At 41.4% G+C, this 20,741-nt stretch overlaps 2 protein-coding genes across 5 annotated transcripts; one reads left to right on the top strand and one right to left on the bottom strand.

Annotated features, from left to right (window-relative positions):
- On the top strand, positions 1 to 5,698 carry LOC138981828 (uncharacterized). Of its 3 annotated transcripts, XM_070354907.1 has the most exons (7): positions 1 to 335; positions 651 to 777; positions 2,007 to 2,599; positions 3,355 to 3,622; positions 4,111 to 4,430; positions 4,832 to 4,871; positions 5,156 to 5,698. In XM_070354907.1, exons 1-7 carry the CDS (start codon positions 51 to 53, stop codon positions 5,170 to 5,172), a joined length of 1,650 nt encoding a protein of 549 aa, XP_070211008.1. In that variant the 5' UTR covers positions 1 to 50; the 3' UTR covers positions 5,173 to 5,698. The 3 variants fall into 3 exon arrangements, with proteins under 3 accessions (XP_070211008.1, XP_070211007.1, XP_070211006.1); XM_070354906.1 differs by lacking the exon at positions 4,832 to 4,871 and having other exon boundaries at positions 7 to 335; positions 3,355 to 3,616; XM_070354905.1 differs by lacking the exon at positions 4,832 to 4,871 and having other exon boundaries at positions 14 to 335.
- Positions 5,699 to 7,509: 1,811 nt separating this feature from the next.
- On the bottom strand, positions 7,510 to 19,141 carry LOC138981829 (UPF0489 protein C5orf22-like). Of its 2 annotated transcripts, XM_070354909.1 has the most exons (8): positions 18,886 to 19,141; positions 18,033 to 18,090; positions 13,402 to 13,547; positions 12,761 to 12,913; positions 11,556 to 12,270; positions 10,952 to 11,064; positions 9,727 to 9,942; positions 7,510 to 8,093 (listed from the first exon to the last, which is right to left on the bottom strand). In XM_070354909.1, the coding sequence occupies exons 3-8, from the start codon at positions 13,500 to 13,502 to the stop codon at positions 7,970 to 7,972; spliced, it is 1,422 nt and encodes a 473-aa protein (XP_070211010.1). In that variant the 5' UTR covers positions 13,503 to 13,547; positions 18,033 to 18,090; positions 18,886 to 19,141; the 3' UTR covers positions 7,510 to 7,969. The 2 variants fall into 2 exon arrangements, with proteins under 2 accessions (XP_070211010.1, XP_070211009.1); XM_070354908.1 differs by lacking the exons at positions 18,033 to 18,090; positions 18,886 to 19,141 and adding an exon at positions 14,702 to 14,867.
- Between the last annotated feature and the right edge of the window lie 1,600 nt (positions 19,142 to 20,741).

Here is a 20,741-nt window from a genome sequence, read left to right as displayed (position 1 = left end):
TTTGTTAGACAAATGATGGGTAAAATATAAACTATAAAAAAAAACACTAAATGCTGGGCTGGAAAATTCAATGTGATCCGGAACCGCTCATAGGGCATGCAAACCAGAGCACTCCAGGTTCGAGTAAGCGTGGTCTCCCCTGCCTAAGTTACGCCTGTTTACATTGGATTCCAGTATGGCCGCTTCCTCGAGTTAACCCCACGCCTTCCCCTCCGCTATTTTCTAATTTTGATTCTTTTGTGGCTGACAGGACCAGTCTGACTGTCAATATGCCACCCAAAATAGGAAAACATACCAAGGCAGGTGCACTGAATAAAGAGCAAGTCGCCGAAAGGGTAAGAGATCGGACAATCGTTCTACATGACACATATATTATATAGTACGAAAGACAGCCTTTTCAGTACTTTGTATTTGTATTTTCGAAGAATTTGAGGTTCCGTTTAAGCTCGTATATCAAACATAGCCGATTTTCAATCCTGTTTAAAATTGAATCAATTAATGTTCCCAACCACACTAATTAAAGCAAACAAATTATAACATTTTCACCTTTATTTGTCATGTGTAAAATGCCATTCTTTCTTCTGATGTTCTGTCCGCTGTATATCTCCTCCAAAAGTCAGCTGTCAATGTCTGTGATGTTATTTGTGCAGGTGAAGGAGATCCAAATGAGGCAGAAGAACTGGCTCAGACAGAGGGACTATCATATAAACAATGGCTATGAATCTTCTTCAGATCAGATACATGTTTCTTCCAGCACTGCACAACCTGCCAAGACAAGTGAGTTACTTTTGTTGAATTTGATCTCAAATCTTTTTTACTGTAGTATTTGTTTGAAACACTCTGCTTTTTATGCACACTTAGGCACAAAAAAAAAATAGTCTGTTTACGGTAATCCGACCGACCCTATTTTTTTTCGCGCGACCCTAGACTTTTTTTGGCATTTGGTAAAAAATAAAGTAAAAATATGGTTTTTGGGGGAGAAAAAAAATCCCGACCTACCGACCCTATTTTTTGGGCCTATGTTACCGTAAACAGACCTATTTTTTTTTTGGCCTTACATGTCAGTGTACTTGATGCCTTCGTGCACTGCTTAACCTTCGCCGGTGGTCGTGGGTCCGTGTGGACCCAGAAGGGTGTTTAATTGCAAATATCTCTTAAACTAGTTGGAATTTTTTAATGAGCTTTTAAGAATGCATCAGGCACCTAAAAAGCTCTTATGTCCTAAAAGATCATTAAATTTCAGCGAAAAGTAATTAAAAAAACAAAGGTCAAATTTAGACTACATGTGGAAGACATCGTGGGGCCGTGCGGACCCATGTTTCTCAAAGAAGGATCCATACAATAACAATGTGGGTCCACATGGCCCCACAACATCTACAGAAGGGTATGCACGTATTTCCATTCTTGAGAAGCTTTAGTCCGCACGGTAATAATTAAATTAATAATTTAATTTAATTACTTCTCGCGGAAATTTAACGACGGCGTCTACGGAAGGGGATGCACGTTTTTGCTTCCTTGGAAAGCATGGGTCTACGGAAGGGTATGCATATTCTTCCTTCTTTGAGAAGCATGGGTCCGCATGGCCCCACGATGTCTTCCGTGTGTAGTCAATAACGTCGGATGAAGGTTAAATGTATCTTTTTTAAGATCGACCAATTAGGAAGCTAATTATAAGTCTTCCTGGTGTGTGACAATATCATTCGAATATTAAACATTAATTAAAATTTTAGAGTCGTCTTAACAAGTTTTATGAGAAAGGAGAATTTTTCTGTGGGTATTATATTGACTGGTATGTTGTAGTCAACAGATTGAGCAGCTCAACAATCTTTTTTCCCCATAAAACTTCTGGTGACATAGATTTGTACAATGCAAAATGACAGTGCAAAATGGAATGTCTTTTTTAATTTAAAACCTATTTACAAATAAATCAACTGTCAAATTCAATGTGATGATTAAATAATGTTCATAATCATGCAACCTGCAAGTATCTGATTGTCTGCTCACAGTACCAAAAGATGCATACAAAGCCACGCCCAAAGGATCCGGGACTGGCGGTGCGGACATTCTAAAAATTCACCACAAATCCTCTCAGGATGTTTCCTCACAAGTGTCTGACAAACTCAACGTTAAAGTCAAACATGGTTTTGGTGCTTGGCTGCAGTCACGGAAAACTGCAGAAGATACCGAACAAAATGAAGTAAATGGAACTCACCATGGAGAGGAAGAGGCGATAGAACACAGTAACGCTAGGGAGCTGAGCGAAGAGCATTCCACTCTTTCTACCACGTCACACAAGACTTCTAACAGAAGCTACCCGCTGACACCGGCAGAGTTTGACACTTTAGCTGACAGCATAGCGTCAAGAGTGAAGCAAGACTTGGGCATAAGGAATGGTCAAGCAGACAGTACAGGTAGAAATCCTGAGAGGAGAGAGATTGGAGGCGAAAGTCTGCCAAGAGGGAAGACATTTGTGCAGGATGAGACGGATGCAGTGAGAAATTCCATCAAGATGAACAGTAATGGTGGTGGCGACGATGGTGATGAAAATGGTGCTGTGGATGTCAGCAGTCATCGCTGTGCCTTCTGTTCATCTCTCATGGTGGGTAGAACACTACCAGGCTTTTACACTAAGTATATCATATACATGTAGACTTTACTTTCTCATAAATATACTGAGGTACACACCTCTCTTCCTGGTGTGTGAACATTCTTAGTCTTGCACTTGAAAAACAAGGGTGGGGAGGGGGTGGTGGCTTTGGAGGAAGGGTGGGGGTACAGAGGTAATCAACCGGTTTATGTCTCCTTTGCGGTATATACTAATAGTTTTTAATAGAATAGAATAGAATAGAATCTAGACTTTATTTTGCATGAAAAGTTATCCACACTTTAGGCTGGTGCACAAGAATGGACACTAAATAAATCAGTAACATTGAAAAGAAACAAACCTTCGATTTTCTTCAATTGGTTCTGGGTCACATTAATTAGGCAAAATACATTTTAGTTTTACCTCTTGTACTCATGGGTAGACTGCAGCCTTCAGTGGCTACTATATGTGACAGGGGAGGCTACCGCTCCTTTCACAGCAGACTCTGCACCCGAGTTGTTGGCCTTTAAAGTGAACACCTGGGGATTGTAGAGTTCTGTTTGTGATGGGGTCTGGTGGTTTCTGATTGTCTGTATGTTCATGGAAACCTTCGGGTTTGCATAACAGTTTTTATAGGGCTAAGAAATTAGCCCTAACATTTTCAATCCTGTTTGATTGCACTTCGCTTCCCGAGGTGATCGTATTGTTTCGGAACACGGTTACATATATAATATCTGATGAGACACAATCACCTTAACCACTTGTTGCAGGCAATGGCTCAACATGCGCCGACTCTCCTGGTTCCTTGCGGTCATACGGTGTGCAAAGTGTGCGCCACATCACACAATAATTGCCGTTTATGCGGCACCAAGGTGGCGTCCCTCACAACAAACATCATGCTCCAGCAAATCATCAACGAGTTCAATCGCAAGAAGGGAGGGCAGGCGTCTCATCACTCGAGGGTGGATGCAACGTGGGAGGGGCTGGAGGAGGTACATGCTGCATCGCTGCCAAAAACTACCGCCATTCAGCGTGAGGGTAAGCGGGGTGAAATTCCCCCAAAAATTGACCGTGAGTGTGAGTGTGCATGCGTTCATGTATGCATTTGTCTGCATGCATGTGTCTGGAGAGAGATTATCATAAACTATTTGCTTTTAAATATGCAGCCTACAAGTATAACGAGTAAGGTGAGGGAGGGGGGGAATAAATAAATAATTATTCCACAATAAGAGTCTGGGATGTCTTGGCTGGCAATATTCAGTGTAGTTCATATGTCATGTGTGGAGATCGAGAGAGACAGACTCGGTAACATTGAATAAAGAAAGGCTGATGTAGAAGACACAAATGCACGAAACAAAGCAAATTAGAAATGGTTACCTTCTAAAGAGCGACTGTAAAGGCCTTAAAAAATGTGCTGATGGTAAACATTCTTGGGAGAATGTCATTTCCAATGTTTCAACACTGTCAAGGGTACTCAATTTCATTTCCTTTAGCCTCAACTTTTACCTTTGTTTGTCTCCCCTCAGTCAACTACACCTCCCAGCTGCAGAATCTGCATGACAGACAGTCCGCTCTGGAGGAGGAGGCAAACTCACGCCGGCGAGAAAAAGACAGAGTCACCAACAAAGTCAAACGGGCTGAACAGCAGCTGAACGCTATCCTGAGGGAGGAGAGTGGAATGATGGAACAGCTCAGACAGATGGAAGAAAAGCTGAGAGATCTACGCCATCACAAGGAGGAATATAGTGGGGAGGTCAGACAGCTACAGGAAGACCAAAGAACAGCCTCTGAACAGGTTACGCAAGTTGAACGCACAGTCAAGTCGCTTGGGGAGGAAATAGACAAGGTGAGTTGCTAATAGACATTTTTCCGGAAATAACTCTGTCAGGATTTTTAAGTGGTGTGGTAGAGTAAGAGCCCCTTTTACAGGGACAAGCTTTTTAAAACAAGGCGAAGCATGTACCTTGCTTGCGATTGGCTTTTTCCTATGATCAGGACTAACAACTATAACTCTGATGTGTATGTTATGCAGTGTGTGCTCAATATGATACCCTTTTCTTCACTCCATCAGATCAATGGAAATCCTGACAAAGTTATTTCATAAAATAATCTATTGTGATTTTGGTTTTAATTCTGATATTGTGGCATATTAATTTAACCAGCATTGCTGAACAGCTTGGTGCGATTGCGTGCTTAGTTTGTAACTACTTGATGCTAGAAAGCTTTATCTTTTCTTTTTTTTTGCAGGAGAATGACCTCTACCATAAGCATGCACATCCTAATTTAGGTCAGTAGTCTTGTAGATGTTCATGATTCCTACAAATGTCTTTGTTAGGGTATCTTCTTCTTGTCGATCACTCAGGGTATGAAGAGCTTGGAAATCTGTTCACCTGGGTAGCATGACTCTTGTTGCTGCTGGCTTTCCACTGGGAGGGAGCGACTTGAGTTTCCCAGCAATGGGATGTAAGGAAATGAAATACAATTCTGCTGTAAAAGGGCTTGTCTTGTGATTTGGGATTTTGGAGTCTCCTTACACATGTTGTACACTTGATAAATGTGTTTGTGTTTCAGGTGCAGTTCCTTGCTGAAGGGCAGAAAGACGTGTACACCAAGCAAAGAATTCATCGCAGATGACCGCAGTTATACTCTGCAACCTGTAGTGTAGGAGTTCAATAAAAGTAGAAATGCATTTAGCTTAGTAGTGTTGGTATAGATAGATACATGCAGTCAATGTTTTGCTCATACATGTACTTATTTTTGGGATCATATTTTAAACTTTGCACCTGACTACAAATCAACCCACCAACTACAGATCAGCGAAAACATACACATTACAGACTTTGCAAACAATTCATCAAAGGTGACCGCAGTTACCAGAGTATACTCTGTCATATAGGAGATTAATGAAAAAAGAAATGCATTTAGCTTAGTAGCGTGGGGATAGATAGATATAGTGAATCATTTGCTCATACTTTTTCCATATATATATAACATTTAACAGTTGCACCTGATCAAGAACCAACCGACCAATGAAAGCACACACATTTTAATTGAAAACAGACTTTGCTAAGAAACAATGAACAGGTTTCTATTTGATAAGCTACGCACTTTAACCTTTGCCGGATGCCGCTTTACTACACACTCCCGACGATGCGGGTTTGTCTGAACCCATACATTTGAAAGAGGGTTTTTACTGTTTATTTCTCTAACGACGATGCGGGTTTGTCTGAACCCATACATTTGAAAGAGGGTTTTTACCGTTTATTTCTCTAACGACGGGGTGGGTTCAGGGAAACCCACAGCGCTACTTCAGTGGGTGCATCGAGTTTCTCCCTTCACCGACTTCTTGCAGGGGAGGGAGAGGGAGAGGGGGAGGGAGAGGGAGAGACTGAGAGAGACTGAGAGACTAAGAAAGAGAGAGAGAGAGAGACTAAGAAAGAGAGAGAGAGACTAAGAAAGAGAGAGAGAGAGACTAAGAAAGAGAGAGAGAGACTAAGAAAGAGAGAGAGAAAGAGAGAGAGAGAGACTAAGAAAGAGAGAGAGAGACTAAGAAAGAGAGAGAGACTAAGAAAGAGAGAGAGAGAGAGAAACTAAGAGAGAGAGAGACTAAGAAAGAGAGAGAGAGAGAGACTAAGGAAGAGAGAGAGAGACTAAGAAAGAGAGAGAGAGACTAAGAAAGAGAGAGAGAGACTAAGAGAGAGATGGAGATTAAGAACGAGAGAGAGAGAGAGACTAAGAAAGAGAGAGAGAGAGACTAAGAAAGAGAGAGAGAGAGACTAAGAAAGAGAGAGAGAGACTAAGAAAGAGAGAGAGAGACTAAGAAAGAGAGAGAGAGATGGAGATTAAGAAAGAGAGAGAAAGAGAGAGAGAGAGAGAGACTAAGAAAGAGAGAGAGAGAGAGACTAAGAAAGAGAGAGAGAGAGACTAAGAAAGAGAGAGAGAGAGACTAAGAAAGAGAGAGAGAGAGACTAAGAAAGAGAGAGAGACTAAGAGAGAGAGACAGAGAGAGAGACTAAGAGAGAGAGACAGAGAGAGAGACAGAAAGAGAGAGACAGAGAGACAGAGACAGACAGTCAGATAGACAGACAGTCAGATAGACGGATAGACAGATAGACGGATAGACAGATAGACAGACAGACAGACAGACAGAGCAACTGACAACAGACATACAGACAGAGAGATACGGACAGAGAGACAGACAGTCTCTTGGAGACAAACAGGCAGACAGACACTGTTCCGCCGCTTTGGTAATTATGGGTGTAGCAGAACCCGCGCCGTCGGCAGAGGGATAGTTACAATCACTACTACTCTTTAAAAGTATGGGTTTGTGTGAACCCGCGCCATCGGTAGTGTTTATGTAAATTATCATAGTCAATTAATTTTAATGTTTTGTCATGTACACACTAAAAATTTGCAGACAGAAAGCAAATTAGGTGTGTGAGAGATACTTAAAATTTCAAAACGATACCTTTAATGGTTCCAGAGTTACAATGATTTTAGTGTGTCTCTGGGTACAGGTGAACCCAGGAAGCACGGCAAAGGTTAACACAAAATGTTCAATGTACAGTATTTCAACGAGTATGTAGACACCCCCAGGGTTGCATTTTTGTGAAGAGTGACTGAAAATGTGAAATTATTTATTTGTTTATGGTGCCTATTATGTGAACTACATCATGTCTTCCTGCAAAATAACAAGGAATTACTCATAGTTTACTCCCTGGGTGTGTGTTAGTGTCATGAGTGTGTGTGTGTGTGTATGCATCTGAAATCCTGTGGCAGTGTGCACTCGCATTTTCATGTGAGAATTTAGATTCAACAATACCGGTGGAATTCACTGCATACTGAGGATTAGTGACATCTTTGCATAATATTTTTCAACATTGTATGTATTTAGAAACTAAACAAAAAGTTCCCAAGACACCGAGAAAGCTTCCATATGCAGTCATTTTAATTGCAAACATGTCTAGTACAGGCATACAATTACAATGTGAAAGCAACAACAATACATTTCTGTGCAATAAAAGAACTGAAGAAGATCTGACATTATTTTGCTATGCAGTTTTGTCATATACCACTATTCCTGTCAAGAAGAGGCTCCAAATTCTTTTCCTGCTTTTCCCTTTTATGTACATGTAAAACGAAGTTGACACGTCTGAAACAACAAAAAGCTCATAGTCATATGATTCAATTTCCTCCACACAGCTTCTGATGAAATTGAAGCACATTCAAAATGTTGTTGTAAGTGTCTCTTCTTCAAACAGAATACTTTGTAGCTTCTAAATGTTGAACATTTCAATTGACAGCAGTTACAATGAAACTGCAGGAAAAATTTAGCTTAGCAAAATTTTCTGCGCATGCATGACCTTGGTGTTGAAAATGACAAAGTTACTGCTGTTCCTTGTACAGTTTCTTGACCTCGGTCACCTTGTATACCTCATCGAAGACCCTCAGCATGTCATCCTGAATGGCGTCAACCTGGTCCTGGGGGCAGTAGTCATCAACACTAGACCTGCAGACAATCACGGCAGGAATGAAAATCTTAAACAAATGAATCGGAGCGCTATTCAAAGATCTGATAATCAAAGGGAAGCAAGCGTTCTCAATGCATACGACATGCGTCATTTAGTAGGTGAGAGTAATGCGGGACCAGTCTCCTGGTACCCGAGGGAACAAAAAGCATTGACATGAACAAGCGACTCTCATTCTCGAATGGATGAAAGTTGCTTGTTCATTTCAATGATTTTTGTTCTCTCAGGAGACTGGTCCTGCATGACAGGAATGAACTTGTGTTCAGCACTGCAATGACTTTTGATTGTCTGATTATTTGTCAGCCGAAAATGATCCACTGGGTCTCCTTTCTGTCAGCCCTCCAGCTTCACCTGTTCAATCTGCAGCAAAGACTGTTGCTCAAGGATAGGACTCTCCAGTCACACAAGGCGCTGCAGCACATCCACAGACTGACACTGTGCGCATCAAGCATCGTCTCACGAGACTAAGCTTTGCCAATGAGCCCACTACAGAGTCCATTAAGCTGAAAGAGGTTTTGATTTGTCTGTAATTCAATGTTCCATAAACTAACCTTCTTGTCTTTTTATTTGAAGTATAATGTTTTTGAAATGGCGCACTAACCAATGTACGTAAACGCACAAGTGGAATTCCACATTTTTTACTCCAGTCAATTTTTGAGATGCCTAAAACATGAAGGGTTCTAGACGCCATAAAATTATAAGTATATATGTAACTTGTCAAAACTACAAACTGGAACAGGAAGGATCACGAGAGATGAACGGGTCTCAGTTTCCCATGCTGAGTGTTGGAAACAGGTTATCTCCCTTCCACTGCAGACATGATTCTTCTGCATGCAGTTTGATCAAGCTGTTAAAGCATTGTGTCACTGATGAAAACGGAGCTCCAAAGTCCACATTCAAACATCGTAATGAACCTTCATGCTGCTCACATCGTTCCTTGGCAATGAATTGCCACACTCATAATTCTGAACATTTAGCCATGGTCTTCAACTGTGCCAAGCATTCTTACAACATACTTAGGCCCCCCCCAAAAAAGTTGTATGTTTCTGGTCACCCGACCCTACCTAGTTTTTTTCCGCCGACCCTAGACTTTTTTTTTTATATTGCATTTGTAAAAAAAAAGAAGAAAAAAAGCGTCAAAACGAAAGTAACAGACGGCAGACGACACAAGGGGGATAACCCCGCATCCCTTTTGTCTCATTTGTTTTGTAATGTGTTGTCTTTCTTTTTGTATAGTAAGTCCAGTCTCTTTGCGTCACTGTATAGTTATTTTCTACCCTGACCAAAAAAACAAAAACAAAAAAAAATCCCTACCTACCTTCCCTATTTTTTGTAGCCATGTTACCAGAAACATACAACTTTTCTTTTTTTTTCTTAGACACGGTGACAATACTCAGAACATACCTCGACACAGTGACAATACTCAGAACATACCTAAACACGGTGACAATACTCAAAACATACCTCGACACAATGACAATACTCAGAACATACCTAGACACAGTGACATTACTCGGAACCTACCTAGACACGGTGACAATACTCAGAACATACCCAGACACGGTGACAATACTCACAACATACATAGACATGGTGACAATACTCGGAACATACCTAGACACGGTGACAATCGTGGGTTTGGGCAGAGACTTGAGAACGGCTGCAGTGGTGTCCATAAGCCACTGTATCTGTTGTGGAGAGCTCACATGGTGTGGTAGAGCTGTTCCATCAAACGTACACCCCGCGCGGTACAGCATCTCGAAGTCCACTGGACCTGATTGATGCTTGTCTGATTGCAGCAGGGCAAGCAGACTATGCAGTAATTGCTGTCTGTGTTGAAGATTGGAAAAAAAGAAGAAACAGAGATAAAACAGAACAGAAAAATCACAAACAAAATCATATTTGCCAGAATTCAACAGCATTTACTCAGCAAGATCTAGAAAGACTGTACATGAGTTGAAACCCCCTTTTAAGGACCCCCCACCTGCAATGTAAGATTCCCTCCCTTTTAAGACTCAGTTTTTACATTTAGTCAAGTTTTGACTAAATGTTTTAACGTAGAGGGGGGAATCGAGACGAGGGTGTGGTGTATGTGTGTGTGTGTGTGTGTGTGTGTGTGTGTGTGTGTGTAGAGCGATTTAGAGAAAACTACTAGACCGATCTTCATGAAATTTTACATGGGAGTTCCTGGGTATGATATCCCCAGACGTTTTTTTCATTTTTTGGATAAATGTCTTTGATGACGTCATATCCGGCTTTTCGTGAAAGTTGAAGCGGCACTGTCACGCTCTCATTTTTAAACCAAATTGGTTGAAATTTTGGCGTTGTGGTAAGACGTCGGCCTCCTAATCGGGAGGTCATGAGTTCGAATCCCGGTCGCTGCCGCCTGATGGGTTAAGAGTGGAGATTTTTTCGATCTCCCAGGTCAACTAATGTGCAGACCTGCTAGTGACTTAACCCCCTTTGTGTGTACACGCAAGCACAAGACCAGATATGATGTCATTAAAGACATTTATCAAAAAAATGAAAAAAACGTATGGGGATTTCATACCCAGGAACTCTCATGTCAAATTTCATAAAGATCGGTCCAGTAGTTTAGTCTGAATCGCTCTACACACACACACAGACAGACACACACACACACACATACACCACGACCCTCGTCTTGATTCCCCCCTCTACGTTAAAACATTTAGTCAAAACTTGACTAAATGTAAAAACAGACAAACACACATAAAGATACCAACAGTTACAGACAAGCAGGCAAAGAGAACGGACAGATCTAGACAGAAAAAAACAACCCAGTGACTTTCGAGTAAGTTAGTTATAGCTGATGTACCTGCATGGATCTTTAACTTTAGGCGTACAGTCCGGCTGGTGGTATAGTTGTTGAAACACTGCGTCCAGTTCATCCAGCTGTGTCCGTCTCGCCTCACTGAACGCCATCACGCCCTGCAACAGTTTTACACACACTAGAACATATCCCAAAATAATACATCACAGGTTGGGGTTTTGGCATCCATATCATGTACATGTATGCATTCTGTCAGTACTCAACACCAATTAAAATGAAAAGAAATTTGATGAAAAACTATGATACAGGGGGAAAAAATAGAAGAATTTAAACCATCCTTTTCATAATAATACAAATTGGAAAAAAAAAGAACTGACATATAATTATGTCACCGAAGCAAGGGATCAGACAAAAACAGAATAACGGGAAAAGCTAAAACATGTCTCAAATATTTTGAAAATACAGTGGAATCCCCCTTTTAAGAATCCCCAATCTAAGAGTTCCCTCCCTTTTAAGACCTTTTTTCCCCAGACTTATTTACCTCCTTTATAAGACCAGATTTTCTCAGACATTTTGAGGTCTTAAAAGGGGGGTTCTAGTTCTACTGTACAGCTGGGCTTTTTCAATCCCCAAACTCCAAAAATCAGACCTGTTGAGATGTGTCTGTCGGCAGCTTGAACCCGAACAATTGCTGCAGCAATGCCGTCAGTTCTGATGAACACTCGTTCCGGAACGGATCCTTGGTGGAGTAGAAGTCCAGGTCGATGTCGAGAACAAAGGGCTTTCCTTGAAGATTTTCTTGCAATTCTAACACCCACCTCTGGTTTAGAAGCAACTTGTCACAGCTAGATCCATCCCCTGAGGCTGTAATTGTGCTTTTAGCCTTGTCATCTTCGTTGCATGTGTGTTCAGATTCAGAATGATCTGTACCTTGTTGAATGGTTTCTCCAGCACTTTTGTCGTAATTTGCAGCTCTGTCAGTCTCAAGAGCATCATCGTTTATATTCTCTGACACCTCTGTCAGTTTGTCATTGTTCACACGCACAGCACTTTCTGACGATTCTAAATCTACTTTTGTACGTTTTGCTTCTGACGGCCCTTGATGCTTCAACTGCAGCTGTTCAGTAGGTGCAGGGGTTTCCAGAACTCCAGTTTGTGCGCAGTCTGAATTACACTCAGAGTTGTTGATAGAAGATCCAGCAGTGTGTCTGAGACTATTGCCAGGGTTACCAGAAACGTCACCCTCAGTCCAGTTGTGTGGAGTGACAGTGATGACATGCAGTGTCACACTCTTGACGTCTGTCAGCTGACACTCTGGTGCATACAAGGCCTCTGTGAGGAAGTAAGGGTCATCTAGCGTCATCCTGCAACAGCAAAATGTAGGTATCATAAAGGGTTATTGTCAAATTTTTTTTTTTAAAATGGGTCTCTTCAGCAGATTACGTTTTCAAAGACTGATGCAAGTTTGTTAATTCCTTTCTGTCATCTAGTGTCATCCTGCAACAGTAACACGCAGCGCAAACTTACAACCAACAGTATTTCAAATAACGAATCAGTAGATTTATAGGGATCACTTATTACCGCATGCTCCCCTTTTGTTGTTAAATTTCACAACATAATTCCACCTGATCAGATTCAATAATGTCCACATAAGCTTAATGGAATGTTACACTAAGTCATTACCCCACATGCTATCATGCTGCCCACTTGAATGCTTGCATGCAATGCATGTGTGCGTGTGTGCGTATAACGTATGTCTGTGCGTAAGTGTGTGTTTGTGTGTGCATGCCCACACATGTGTGTGCACAGTTATGTTGTGCACTGAGTTTTTAGACTTTTCCTGTCCTTACAGACCTTATTTCCCCAGTTTGTTTCCACTTTCCAACAGAAAATGTGCGGTGCAAAGCATCAGGAATCTGGTCAGCCCAGGGAGGTTTCAGCCAGTAGATCTCACCGATGTGTCCAGCGTACACCAGCGGCAAAATCCAGTTCTCTATGCTTAAACCACTGAAATGAAAATGTACCAAATTTAAAAACTAAGGAGAATTAGATTAGACATGCTGGACTGCCAAGGTCTTACCAGAAACACAATCCTTACGTTCAAGATAATCTAAACCTTCTAAATAAACTCCGATTTTGCTCAAATATATGACAAATGAATTTCAGGTTTTTTCCCATAAAAAGTACAGAGTGACTCAATGTTTCTGGCTTACAGTTACATTTTTTTTTAAAGCAAAGTCATTTACAGCCATAAATGTTGCTGTACTTTTTTTAAGTACACTTACTTCTATTTAACTCTATATATATATATATATATGTGAAGTGTCCGAAAAGAGCCCAAACCCTTCAGCTTCAAAGGATGATACAGTATTACCAGCTAACCATGACAAACAAGTTTGCTTTTGCCCGAAACTATTGAAATATATATATTCTTGACTCAGATAACTTTGATATAAAACTGGGTAAAAAAGGTGCAAAGAAACAATGGAAGTAACCTGTAGAGCTTTTCCCTGTCAAACACATCATCAGCCTGCATGTGAAGAGGCAGTAGGAGGTCGGGGTGAGCGTCAAAGTGCACTATGGGAACTCCCGACATAGGCAGGTGGCGAGTTGCGATGGCACGGTGGATGTGTGGCACCACCTATTAGTTATAACATAAATTAAACTGAAAATCAGCGGTAATGTTGGACTTTAGCGTGTTAAATTCATAGCCCACAATCCAGTGGCATTATTGACTTACTTTTGATACAACTTTACAAGTCTCTTTAATCAACCCAAAAAATATTTATCGTGAAATTAATTGATGGATTGAGCTCCAAACTTAAGCAGATTTAATTAATTGCGTCAATTAATCGACGAAAATGATGAGGAAATGCATACGTAATATCGACAGAATCCGAGAGAGTTGTATCCCTTCCGTCGAAATATCGACAGAGTTGAATGCATACGTACAGTTCATTCCGCGACTTTTAAAGCCATAAAGGGGTAATCTTGAACTTTAGTGTGTTAAATTCATAGCTCATAATTCAGAGGCATTTAAGCCTCCAGAATTGCAGAACCTGCACTTGTAAGCATGAGAAGTCATTTTAAATACCTTTGAAGTCATGGAATGAACTGCATGGATGCATTTCGTTTACATGTCTTATTCAATGAAAACATAGCGAAATCCACCATTATGGATGGAGGGGAGGCAACTCTGTCAATATTATGATTGTGGGGAGGCAACTCTAACAGTTTTTTTTTATATTACATATATATATTTTCTCGCCATTTTCGTCGAACAAAATTAATGGCCAAATTAATTAATTATGCTTAAGTTTGGAGCTCAATGAGTCAATCCGTCAATTAATTTCACGACAATTATTGAATTAATGTTCTTTAGCTTGACAACAGGGCCTTGTAATAAAAAATAAGTAAAACCTGGCAGTGGATCTTGAGCTATGAATTTAACACACTAAAGTTCAAGATTAACTTCAAAGGTATTTAAAATGACTTTATGCTTACAAAATACAACTACAAAGTAGTTCTACAAGTACAAGAGCAGGTTCTGCAAAAATGGAGGCTTTAGTTTAATTGCAGTGGACTCTGAGCTATGAACTTAACACGCTAAAGTTCAATATTACCCAATCAGCCACAATTAAACCACATAGGGGTAAAGAAAAAGAAGGCTCGAGCTCCTGTGAGATCCTGAGATTACTCCTTGAGTCCTTCACCCAGTTTTCTCACCGGCCTTGTGGATCTCAGTTCTCACACTCACAGCAAACCCGAAATACCATGCGTCACACATGCACTTACATCATTATGGTCTTCCTCGATGAAGACCGGCAGCCTTTTGAACTGTCGTGTTGGCGGTTTGGCTGCTGCTGCCATTCTGTAGTGTCTGTAGACTGTCACTCAAGCTTAGAAGTGTCCTTGCCTCGTTTCAGCAGACCGCCATTTTGACAAGGGAGTCAGATAGAGTTATCTGTCTTGAAACTTGTGGTCTAGTGGTACATGAATAGTAGTACTCCGACATGTAATTTTGCTTTTCTGATAGTCACGAAGGGAGGGTGGGGGGAGGGAGGGATGGGGGAGGGGAGGGGATAGGGGGAGGGGGGGGGGCTCTTTGGATAGTCTCACACCACTCTTATTCAACCATGGAGCACCGAAAGTGTAACGATACTGAGGGACGAATACATTTACAACAGACTCATCACTTACAAAATCAACTTGAAGACGGTCTTTCCACCACTATCACTGATACGATCGAAGACATGCAGTTCTACTTACCACTACTTCCCACCTCTTAAGATGACTATAAATATCCTAATTTCTCTCCCGCGTTGCCACGGTTAGTTGAGGGCCCCCGGCAAAGGGGGGGGGGGGGGGGGGGGTATCACGATCACGGGAAGGGAAATTTTAGCTTTCACGATCACAGTTACCTTGATTTTTGTTTTCACGATCACGAACACCAGTGGCAAATCACGGTCACGGTAAAAGTTGCATGTACAGAAAGCACGTGTCAAAGTAAACACAACCACACAGTAATTCGCTCCTCTGGATCTATTGTTTATTCAACACAAAGTGAGAACTGTTGCACTTTTTTTAAAATTATTATTTGTTTAATTCTCTTTCATACACACATAGAAATACATATGATTTGTAATCAGTAACAAGAATGTTGTTTTCATTGTTCTCTCTCTCTCTCTCTCTCTCTCTCTCTCTCTCTCTCTCTCTCTCTCTCTCTCTCTCTCTCTCTCTCTCTCTCTCTCTCTCTCTCTCTCTCTCTCTCTCTCTCTCTCTACACTCATACACATTCAACTCCCACACCCTCACTCACACACATGAATATATACTTGCACAATTTCACATTTCCAGAGCTAAATCTTGTAAACCCATTTTCTCAAAAACTATTGGGTGGATTGAAATTAAAGTACATTTATGTGTGATGGGTTCTTTATTTGTTCAACTTTGCCATACAATTTGAGGTACACCATCGCCTGGTTCCATGGCCTTGAAAAACAAACAGGAATGCTACAGGCCAAAAATGGTTTTAGCTGAAAGAAGCGCGCAGTGCCAGTGGCGAAGCCACAAGCCTGAGCCTGCGAAGCAGGCGAGCCAACTAGGGGGGGCAGTCCGGGGGCATGCCCCCCCGGAAATTTGTTCAAAAAACGGTTAAAATCGGTGCAATCTGGTGCATTCTGGGCATCATTTTCAGGGCTGTAATAGTGTTGTGATCTTGTTAAAAATCCCATTTTAGCCTCCAGTCCCCCCACCACCATTCAACACACCTCCAAACTGGTCAAAACAACACAACTGAGCGCTGGCTTCATTGAGACCGGTGTCACGATTTCATCTTTTGCCTGTGTACATATTTCCCCCTCGACATATACTCAAGACTGAAATGTTGTTTCCTGGTAAAATTAAGAAGTGAAATTATTTATGGACGAAAAGCATGTCAGTTTCTTGCATGTGAAGAAAATTGGTGGTAAAATTTAATAGATTTCACCCCCAAAATCGAATTCTTTGAAAACGTGTACTGAGTGGTTACGTCCCTTGAGTAAGAAGGAAAACATTTTAGGATGAATCAAATTTCTAACTTAAGTAAAACAAATTGGTTGGACAAATTTGGCCCCATGAATGTAAGGTACACAAGGTCGCTCATCAGTACTATCGAAGGGTGTTTTTTTGTTCAGTGTAGAGTTTATACTAGATCAACGAGGCGGCCGAGAAGCGAAATATCAACACGGCGAAAGATGAAAACGTCACACCGGCGCTCGGTCGCGTTGCGCGGTATTCACACGGATCGTTTTTGCGGAACTTTTTCAACTTCACCGGAATAAATTTGACTTTACCGGATTTTGAAAACGGCTTTATCGGATTTCCGGCAATTACCGGAAAAGTAGCATGCCTGACAAAATCCCCAACGAACATGACTTTGATCGTCTTTGACATGAGGATCAAGTGACCCAAACTGGCAAGTCTCCCAGCCATTGTTTCTGAATTTAACCCATTGTTGATATTAAAGTTTACAGGCGCTAAAATAAATCCAAGCTTAATGCAAAGAAGCGACAATTAGAATCTATGCCAAGCGTGTCCACGTTGCTGGGATGAAAAACACATTTCTAGTTTCGGTTTTGGCAACACGCAGACTCGATCTCGAGCCAGTTGAGGTCACACTGAGCGAGTGACAGCCGGTGTCACACCGGACGTGGCAATGTTGACAATGTCAATGAGTCTCACTCAAACTCAAAGATCTTGAACAAATTTCAAGATCTTTGCCTACATTCAGAACAGTCATAGAGCAACATAGATCAACATACCTTGATATTTCGTCTTCGGAAAGACCGACCCGTAGCCTGACCTTTCCACCAAGGAAGGCATTCTCGCCGCCTGCTTTGGTCTGGCTTGAATCCCCAAAATATAACAGAAGTTCGATGACAGTACCGCTGCACGCCATTTTTGATCTTCGAATTCGAATTTGACTGAATGCACTCAAAACTTTTGCACGAAGCCCTTCCATTGGATGAAGTTTGGCAGACTTTTGCAATTTGCCTTCTGATTGGATCTCTTTTTTTGTGTGATTGGTTCTCTTAAAGGGAAGCAATCGCTGTCAAAATCATATTTCTGAATGTGTTGTTGCTTCCCTTCAATCGGGATTGGCTCCTTGACGAATGGAGGATCATAGAGTGATACAGCTGAGAAAAATGTACGTTGAAAATAAAATGCTTTGCAATAATGCCCATCACGATTACGAAAACAAATGACGATCACGATCACGAGACTTGATTTTTTTGTCATCACGGATCACGGGCAAAGTCCCATCACGATCACAGAAATGGAAATTTCGGCAATCACGGTCACAGAAAGGTCAAAAAACGCCAATCACGATCACGATTTTAAACCCTTTGGGGCCCTCTTAGTTTTCAATCGTTTGAAACACAGCCCTGGCGGTTTTCGCAGAAAAGACTGTGCTTTTAAACAAGGGAGAAAAAACCCACTTACAAAACCAAACAAAAAGTACTGAAGGATCATAAAAGCAAAAAGTGATAGAAAAAAAACCTTGAAAAAAACCCACTGATGCAAAAAGGTCGCAGTCTCTTATAACTTTCAAGAGTGTCCCCCAAATAATCAGTCAGATTATTACCTTCCGCTGTAAAGCCGGTATGCCGCGACGTGGCTGCTATTACCACTCTCTGGAGCAACTGTTGACATTCAAGTTTTGACTAAATGTTTTAACATAGACGGGAAATCGAGACGAGGGTAGTGGTGCGGTATGTACGTGTGTGTGTGTGTGTGTGTGTGTGTGTGTGTGTGTGTGTGTGTGTGTGTGTGTGTGTGTGTGTGTATGTGTGTGTATGTGTGTGTACTGTAAGTGTGTGTGTGTGTGTGTGTGTGTGTGTGTGTGTGTATGTGTGTGTGTGTGTGTGTGTGTATGTGTGTGTGTGTGTGTGTGTGTGTGTGTGTGTGTGTATGTATGTGTGTGTGTGTACGTGTGTGTGTGTTGTCACACCCTCATTATTCAATTAAATTGATTAACATTTTGGTATGTGTGTGTGTGTTGTCACACCCTCATTATTCAATTAAATTGATTAACATTTTGGTCAAGCAATCTTCAACAAAGCCCGGAGTATGGGATTGCATTTCTGCTTGGAAGCTTACACATTAATTAATGAATTTGGTCATTAAAAATCTGAACATTCTAACTAAAATTAAAATTTTAGTAATCGATCCCAAATTGACTTTTCTTATTCTTTATTATTTCCTGATTCCAAAAACATATAGATAAGCTATGTTTTGATTAATAACAAGCTCAGAAAATTAAAAATAGGAAAATTCTAATTAAAATTAGAAGTTCAGAAATCGATTTGAAAATAATGTCAGCTTATTCTTCATTGTTTCCTGATTGCGAAAACATAATCTCATAGATATGATATATTTGGATTAAAAACAAGCTAGTAATTATTATTTCTTTTAAAAGGAAACAAAAGCGTGCTTACCTGTGAAGTGCTTTACTCTGCTGCGCTATACTGGTTTGTCACTTCGAGCGATATGCAAGACTGAAGCCCATACGTTACTGCGCTACACTGGCTTGTCACTTTCTTCCGCACACTTTATTTCGTAAAAGGTTTCTTGGCTCAAGGCCTCTGGGAAAAAGAGTGCGTTCATTTCATTCTGTGAGTTCGACGGGTTGACGGAATGAAGGAATTTCGCTTAACACGACTTGTTATTTGATAGGATTTTCAAGAATTTGTGTTGCCAACAGTTGAGTAAGCTCACGTGTTAGAATTCCAATTAACCTTCAACTTGGCAGACACGACGTCACCGACACAGGAAACTCTTTAATTGCATTAAAAACTGCCTGTCTATTTGTCTGCTGCCATATCTGCAAGACTGTCTCTTCGAAGTGTTGTTGTTGTTGTAGAGAAGCGTGTGTGTCAGTGTCAGTGTGTGTGCGTGCGTGCGTGCGTGCGCCGGCGCGCGCGTCCGTCCGTCCGTGTGTGTGTGTGTGCGTGCGCCGCGCGCGCGCGCGCGTGTGTGTGTGTGTGTGTGTGTGTATGTGTGTGTGTGTGTGTTTGTGTGTGTGTGTGCGTGCGTATGTACGACGGTGTGCCCGTGTGTTCTGTTTTGTCTTTGTCTGCCAGCGTCTGTCGGTCCAGTTATGTGTCTGTCTTTTTCTGTGTCTCAAAAAGTTTTCAAGTTCTTGAAACACTCACCCAACCTCAACACCTGTCGATGTCGATATTGTGAGGGATGAAGACCTCAGCCCCTCCCATATCCGTTGGCGTGTACCTCTGACCACAGCAAGGTGAGCAATAGACGATTTTCGGAAATAACTCCGTCGGGTATGCATCGGTTGTTAAACATTGAATACCAGTGGAACTCTCCTTTTAAGACTTCCAAAAATCTGAGAAAATCGAGTCTTAAAAAGGAGGGAGTCTTAAAATGGGGGTCATTTTACAGAGGTTATGAACAGAAAGTCTGAGAAAACAAGGTCTTAAAAAGGAGGGAGTCTTAAAATTGGGGTCATTTTTACAGAGGTTATGAACAGAAAGTCTGAGAAAACAAGGTCTTAAAAAGGAGGGAGTCTTAAAATTGGGGTCATTTTACAGAGGTTATGAACAGAAAGTCTGAAAAAACAAGGTCTTAAAAAGGAGGGAGTCTTAAAGGGGAGGTTCCACTGTACCCCTGACAAATAAGTTCACACGTGCTCCTCTCAACGTGTTTCCGACACACCCTTCGCTAGTGATTGGCCCGTCCAATGTTTGTCCGAGTAAAACGCAAGAGAATTCACTCTTTCACAACCCGTACGAACCCGACAGAGTTATTTTCGGAATTTGTCTATTGAGGTAAGGCTCTGGAACCTGCCGTCATTGCATGTTTCTCTCTTTCGGGATCGTGTTGCCGATTCGACAGCAGGGGCTGAAGTGTGGGACACAAGCTATATTGATACATAATTTCGTTTTTTTCCTGCGAGGGCACTGGGGTAATTAGACGATGTTCGGACATATTAACTCTGTTGGGTTTGCATATGGGTTGTGAAAGAGTGAATACTCTTGCTTTTATTGAGGCAAACTTTCTCGCTTGACATTACAGGCCAGACCGGCACTAACGAGGGGTGTAATGTGTCTGACACATGTGGACAAGGAACACGTACGTGAGGAAAGTTTGCCTAAACTGATAAAAGCAAGAATATTCACACTTTCAAAACCCACACAAACTGAACCCGACAGAATTTTCCCGGTGTCTATTAATACCCAGGTCCCCCGGAATACAGTGTGTGTTAATGTGTGCGTGGATGGGGGATACATTCTTTATATCTAGGACGCCCCTAACCGGCGCTGAGTAAAAAACA

This window comes from Littorina saxatilis, linkage group LG12 (assembly GCF_037325665.1).
Source record: "Littorina saxatilis isolate snail1 linkage group LG12, US_GU_Lsax_2.0, whole genome shotgun sequence".
Lineage (NCBI taxonomy): Eukaryota > Metazoa > Mollusca > Gastropoda > Littorinimorpha > Littorinidae > Littorina > Littorina saxatilis.
Note: the sequence above shows the minus strand (reverse complement) of the source record. Positions and strands in the feature narration are given on the sequence as shown.

What these genes read in the sequence shown, in the direction of transcription:
- LOC138981828 (XM_070354905.1), top strand. Translation starts at nt 51, where the DNA reads ATGCTGGGCTGGAAAATTCAATGTGATCCGGAACCGCTCATAGGGCAT. An exon ending in TGCACAACCTGCCAAGACAA is followed by an intron (nt 778 to 2,006) that starts GTGAGTTACTTT and finishes GTCTGCTCACAG; the next exon opens with TACCAAAAGATGCATACAAA. An exon ending in TTGGGGAGGAAATAGACAAG is followed by an intron (nt 4,431 to 5,155) that starts GTGAGTTGCTAA and finishes TTTGTGTTTCAG; the next exon opens with GTGCAGTTCCTTGCTGAAGG.
- LOC138981829 (XM_070354908.1), bottom strand. Translation starts at nt 14,776, where the DNA reads ATGGCAGCAGCAGCCAAACCGCCAACACGACAGTTCAAAAGGCTGCCG. An exon ending in AAACAAACTGGGGAAATAAG is followed by an intron (nt 12,271 to 12,760) that starts GTCTGTAAGGAC and finishes TTGCTGTTGCAG; the next exon opens with GATGACGCTAGATGACCCTT. An exon ending in AAAGTTAAAGATCCATGCAG is followed by an intron (nt 9,943 to 10,951) that starts GTACATCAGCTA and finishes TCTTCAACACAG; the next exon opens with ACAGCAATTACTGCATAGTC.